Raw genomic sequence first — 6,559 nt, forward strand, 5'->3', positions numbered from 1 at the left:
AGTGGGACCCCCCCCTCACCCTGAAGGGGCTGTGGGCAGCCTGAAAATGGCCCTCAGCCCCTCACCCAGACTGGCCACACCCCCATGGGGTGAGGGTCCCCACTGGGGGGCTTGGCCAGCCTGCAAACAGCCATCAGCCCCTCACCCAGGCTGGCCAGGCACCCCAGCGGGACCCCCACCCTGATCCAGGACACCCTTCAGGGCAAACCAGCCGCCTCCCACCCGTGCACCAGGCCTCTATCCTATATAATAAAAGGGTAATATGCAAATTGACCCTAACAGCAGAACGACTGGGAATGACTGGTCACTAAGACACACGCTGACCACCAGGGGTCAGATGCTCAATGCAGGAGCTGCCCCCTGGTGGTCAGTGTTCTCCCATAGGGGGAGCTCTGCTCAGCTACAAGCCAGGCTGCCAGCTGCCAGCACAGCGGTGGTGGCGGTAGCCTCTCCCACCTCCTTAGCAGCGCTAAGGATGTCTGACTGCAGCTTAGGCCTGCTCCCTGCTGGCAAGTGGACATCCCCCGAGGGCTCCCGGGCTGCCCAGGTTGCGGGCCTAGGCCAGCAGGTGGACATCCCCTGAGGGGCCCCAGACTGCGAGAGGGCACAGGCTGGGCTGAGCCCCCCCCCCCCCCCCGATTGCACAAATTTTTGTGCACGGGGGTCCACTAGTGTTCTTATAAAAGAGGGCTCTCACCAGAATGTAGCTATGCTGGCACCTTGATCTTGGACTTCCCAGCCTCTGCAACTGTGAGAAGTAAATTTGTGGTTTAGAGCCCACCCAGTCTATGATATTTTGTTATGGCAGGCTGAAAGGACTAAGACATCCTTTTGGGTCGATGAAGAGGCAGGACCTTAGTTCAGGGCTCCTCATTAGTGAGATACTGCCCCCTCTCTGCACTGCATATTGTCTGACCCTTGCCTGGCGTCATTCTGTGGGGAAAACGGAGCATTAGGGAGCTGACACCTTTCATTTGACCCCTTACTTGCAGTTGCAGTAAATAAATCAAGTCTTGATTGTTACTTTTGGTTTGGCTTGTTGACTGTCAACCACCTTGGCACCTGGCAGCATGACATACATGTTCTGGATATTAGACCCTTATGAGATATATTAATTTGCAAGTTTGTATTTTTTTGAGAGATTTCTGTTAAATCATATTTTATGTTACACTTTACCCCAAAATAACATTGCCAGATAAGAAACCAGACAAAATATCGAAGACATAAAAGAGAACAAGGATCTTTGAACTAAGCCATGCAAAGTTGTGTAAATGTCAACCCGAACAGGTGCTCGGGGCAGAGCACCAGGTGGTAGAAGGGAAAAAAAATTGCAGTCACCTCATCAGAATTGAGTTTATCAAAAGTGCGTCTGGGTTATTTGCATTTTTTCCTTAAAATGTGAACTGTTTACATTGTCCCAAAGGGACAAAACAGAATTTTTGCTGGGCAGTTCATATAAATTCTTGCACTTTTACTTTAAAAATTTTTTTTATTTTTCAGTTACAGTTGAAAAGCTTTAATTTTGATAGCATCCAATTTGTGTTTTTTCTTTTGTGGCTTGGGTTTTTGGTGTCATATGTAAGAATCCATTGCCAAGGCTAAGGTTATGGATACTTACCCCAAATATTTTTCTAAGAATTTTATAGTTTTAGCTTTAACAGGTCATTAATCCATTTTGAATTAATTTTTGTATGAGGTACGGGTCCAACTTCATTCCTCTGACATGTGGATATCAAGTTGCCCTAGCACTGTTTGTTGAAGAAACTATTCTTTTCCCATTGAATGGCCTTGGCACCCTTGTCAAAAATCAATTGACCCTGTATATCAGGGTTTATTTCTTGACTTTCAATTCAGTTCCATTGGTCTGTATATCTTTATGCCAGTACCACACTGTTTTGATTAAAGTTGCTTTCGGGTAACTTTTCAAAATTGGAAAGAGTGAATCTTCTAACATTATTTTTTTTTTCAAAATTTGGCTATTTGGGGGTCCTTTAAATTCTATGTGACTCTTAGGATCAGCTTTTCCATTCCTGCAAAAATGATTGTTGGAATTTTGATAGGAATAGTGTTAAGCATGTAGATTGTTTGGGGAGTATTATCATTGTATTAAGTTTTCCAAATGTATAAATATGGGATGCCACTAATTTAGGTCTTTAATTTCTTTGGCAATGTTTTGTAGTTTTTAGTGTACAAGTCTGTGCTTCTTTGCTTAAGTGTATTCCTAAGTAGAGGGAGCTAGTGATCTTTACCAAGTGGAGATGGCTGGGAGTAATCTTAGTGCCAAAGAAATAGTAATTGTCATTTACGCAATAAAAGTAACTGCCTTTTCTTGAACACCTAATGTGTCAGATGCTGTACTAGATGGCGTGTATTCTTTGTGAACTTATGTAGACAATCTCTAGATTTAAATAGGTTTCAATGGGATCTGGACTCTAGGCACTAGAGAGTCCAAGTAGGCTTCATCTTGGGTAAATTGTTCGTAGGCATGGCATATGTTAGGCTCTGCTTCCACCTCCGGTTTCAAATAATAAATATTCATTTAACTGCTAGATAACTTATTTCAGCAATTTTAAGAGTTGAAACCCTGTCAACTTCCTATCCCTTCTCTAGTGTCTGTTCCTAGCAAGAAGCATTCTCTTAGAATCTTCTAGTCTACCTGTTCTTTAACTCTCAAACTAAACAACACAAAAATATGTGCTCTACTTCCCCGCCCCCCAGCCTTGCTTACCACTCAGATTAGAACATGTTAACATCAGCCCAACATCTGGGAGAGGTCCTTCAGAAACCATACAAAGGACTTTTTTAAAGCATCCAATTTGGCTTGTTGATAGCAGGTCTGCCAATTTCCAGAATTCCAGGATCAAGATCTTCATGTTGATTATCTGAGAACTATTCTAAGTGCTTATCCTCCCATGTTTTGTCTGTGTTAAGAAACTGTAACTCTTGGTATTTCTCTCTCTCAAATATCAAATAATGTATTTCAAATCTCAGCGTTATCCTGTTGTCTGAAGTTTTTTCATTTACCTGACCAGCTCTCTTGCAGTGAATTAACATTTCTTTATTCCCCAGGGAAAAGTTAACCATCGGATGCCGCCAGCTGGTTGAGATGGAGCGTGCCATGCAGCAGTGCAATGCATCTGTGTATATGGAGGCCAAGAACAGGGGGTGGAGTGAAGACATGCTCAATGATAGGACCTAATCTGGTAACTCGAAAGGATTGCGTTTGTCTTCAAGAACAACAGAGTAGCTTTCAACCTTTTGAGCCAAACCCAAGAGACTTGTAAGAAACCTCATTTGTATAAAAAGGTGATTGCTTATTACTGACAGTCTCATTGAGGTTCTCTAAAAAGCCTAATGCATCCGTTGTGGGATAAACTGTGAACTCAACTCTTCTGACGTTGACAATACTTTCCTACCTCCACTCCTGATACTGAGCCAGAATGTTTAAGGAAAGGAGAGCTGCTTTTTTAGTCACCTTAGGGCAGAAGCCATTGTTGCCCCTGAAGAAGGCACAGCATGAGCGTCTCTCTCAACCCTGAATATATGGTTACATGATCAGGGACACTTCCAAACTCCAAGAAAAAATTAGGACATGACCATACTCACCATTATTCCACAAATGAAATCTTACCCTGGACTGTTTTATGATTAGCATCTTCCATGTAGACCTGGTGAATGCAATGCACATCCCTTCCACTTCCCCAAGGTGCTGAAAATAGAATTGTCAATTCTGCTCCAACTTCCAATAGCAGCCTTTCTTCTGCCCTAGGCTTGTCACTTAACGGGGCATTTCTAGCGAGGAGCAGGGAGACCCCTTATATGTGAGCAGCATGAGTTAATGGGATTAGGTGGCAGTGACTGACCTTTGCCTCTAGGTAAACCAAGTGTTTAATTGACTTATTTAGTTATACTGGGAGTTGGAAGTCCTTGTTTTTTGGAGTATATTATGCTTTTGTTAGTACATTAGATTACATCTAATTTGGTATTCTATTATAAATGCTTATTTTTTTTAAAGTAAATTATTTTTAGTAAGATTTAACTTTTCATTTTACTTCCAAATTGTATTTCTGAATGTGTGCAAGGTGTGATTATAAAGAGAACCTATTCATGGTGCTCACTAGTAGTCTGTGCAGGACCCACTGAGCTTTGTTCGCACCCGAAGTGCTGGGGCTCACAGTGCTGTCTGCTTTGCACCAGGGGAAGAAGCCCTCTGCTCCCCAGGAGCCAAAACATCCCTTCCCATGGACCAAATGAATTTTTTTCAGGTCCTAATCCATCAGCTGCTTTTGGTTATTACTGTTGGGTTTCAGCTCATCTTTGTTCCCTGTCTTTCTATCCTGTCTTTTAATCTATATTATGCATTTCAGAGCGTTTCTTTTCACTCCTATTAACTGCTACTTCCTATTTCACTCTTACTTATGTGCATTTTAATTTTATCTTAGTCTGTGTGTGTTTTACTTTGTGCATTAATTTGTCAATTAGTTCAACATTTCTTAAATTTTATTGATTTGTGAAAGTGTTTTCTTCTAATGTTAGGTTTGGGGTTTTTTTGGGTTTTTTTATTTTTAGAAACATTCTTTTAAACTTTTTAGTCTTTGTTTCTTTGAAATGTCAGGCTTTTTCCCCCCTCTCTCCCTTGTTGCCTTCTCTTCTAATCTTTCATTTTATTACAGTAAGTCTAGTAATTGTCTGTCACTGTGCACACTTGTCACAGTATTATTGACTGTATTCCCCTTCACCTTTTCAGTCATTTTCCATTTTTCTCCCCCCTGGCAACCATCAGTATGATCTATTTATATGAGTCTGTTTTTGTTTGGTTTGTTCATTTGTTTTGTTTTTTTAGATTCCATATACAAGTGAAACCTTACAGTATTTTCTTTCTCTGACTTCTTTTACTTGGCATAATACCCTCTAGGTCCATCCATGTTGTTGCAGCTGACAAGATATCATTCTTTTTTATTTCTGAGTAATATTCCATGTGTTTAATTTGCTTTTGTTTCCCTTGCTTGAGGGACATATACATTATAGAGGCTAATGTCAGATAGTTTACTACCTGTGTTAGCTTCTAGGAGCGTTATGGTTTCAGGTCATACTTTGTCTTTAATACAGTTTTCGTTTTTGTATAGGTGTAAAAAAGTGGTCCAGTTTTTTTTTTCTTTTGCATCTATCTGTCCAGTTTTCCCAGCACTTTTTGAAGAGGCTGTTGTTTCTTCATTGTATATTCTTACCTCCTTTGTCATAGATTAATTGACCATATAAGCAAGTTTATATTCCTGGGCTGTTCTGCTCCACTGATCTAAGTGTCTTTTTGTCCCAGTACCATACTGTTTTGATTACTGTGGTTTTGTTGTAGTCTGAAATCAGGGATTGTGGTACCTCCAACTTTGTTCTTGTTTAACATTGTTTTGGCTGCCCGGCCAGTGTTGCTTAGTGGTTGAGCCTCAACCTATGAACCGGGTCACAGTCCGATTTCAGGTCAGGACACAGGCCCAGGTTGCGGGCTCATCCCCAGTGGGGGTCGTGCAAGTCAGCCGATTGATGTTCCTATCTAACTCTCTCCCCCTTCCTCTCAATAAAAATATATAGTAAAAAAAAATGGTTTTGGCTATTTCAGGTCTTTTGTGATTCCATAGCCATTTTAGGATTATTTGTTGTAGTTCTGAGAATGCCATTAGTATTTTGATAAGGATTGCATTGAATCTGCAGGTTGCTTTCAGACATGTGGTTTTGATGAATTAGCAGATCTTTAGAAGAGCAACTTCAGGTTTTAAAATCTCCATTCTTTAATATGTATGGCTATTATATTTTGAGCAGAAGCCATCATATGCATGCCATGAACCAAAGTGGACTGATGGGGAAAGTCACACCAGGGTAAGGGGTGCTTACTTTATACCCTTGGCTATGCCGTAGTGAGGAGCTGGTGATAACTTCATGAGAAGCATCCATGAGGATTCTTCTATCAAAGTTCCTGGCACCACTTTGCACTAGACTTTTCCAACTTACTTTTCCAGAATGCTATAAATAGAGCCGTTTGAGGCTGCCTTTTCATTTAGCATCCTCCTGCAATCCATCCATGTGTTATTAGTACTTCAATTCTTTTTATTCCCAAGTAGTAGCCTATTGTATGAATGGAATTTATTCATTCACTAGTTGGAAGAATATTTCAGTTTTTAAAAAAATATATTTTATTGATTTTTTACAGAGAGTTAGGGAGAGGGATAGAGAGTTAGAAACATCGATGAGAGAGAAACATTGATCAGCTGCCTCCTGCACACTCCCTACTGGATATGTCCCTGCAACCAAGGTACATGCCCTTGACCGGAATCGAACCTGGGACCCTTGTCTCTGCAGGCTGACGCTCTATCCAGAGCCAAACCGGTTAGGGCAGAATATTTCAGTTTTAATTGACAATTGTGAATAAAGCTGCTTTATTCACACAGGTTTCTGTGTGAACATGGGTTCCTTGCACTTGGATAAATACCTAGGAATGGGATTACTGTTATAGGGTATTTCTCTAAGAAACAGCCAAACTGTTTTCCAAAGTGACCTTACATTTTCT

The 6,559-nt window shown here is 41.1% G+C and overlaps 1 protein-coding gene across 2 annotated transcripts in view; it reads left to right on the forward strand.

Annotated features, from left to right (window-relative positions):
- Positions 1–3,320, forward strand: part of SWT1 (SWT1, RNA endoribonuclease homolog) — a 57,770-nt gene extending 54,450 nt beyond the window's left edge. For both annotated transcript variants that reach the window (XM_014456814.2, XM_023754735.1), the window contains exon 19: positions 3,070–3,320. In XM_014456814.2, coding sequence (XP_014312300.1) covers positions 3,070–3,199 — 130 coding nt within the window. In that variant the 3' untranslated portion in view covers positions 3,200–3,320. The remainder of the gene's footprint in view (positions 1–3,069) is intronic.
- Positions 3,321–6,559: the final 3,239 nt, after the last annotated feature.

Source organism: Myotis lucifugus, unplaced genomic scaffold (assembly GCF_000147115.1).
Source record: "Myotis lucifugus unplaced genomic scaffold, Myoluc2.0 scaffold_65, whole genome shotgun sequence".
Taxonomy (NCBI): Eukaryota; Metazoa; Chordata; class Mammalia; order Chiroptera; family Vespertilionidae; genus Myotis; species Myotis lucifugus.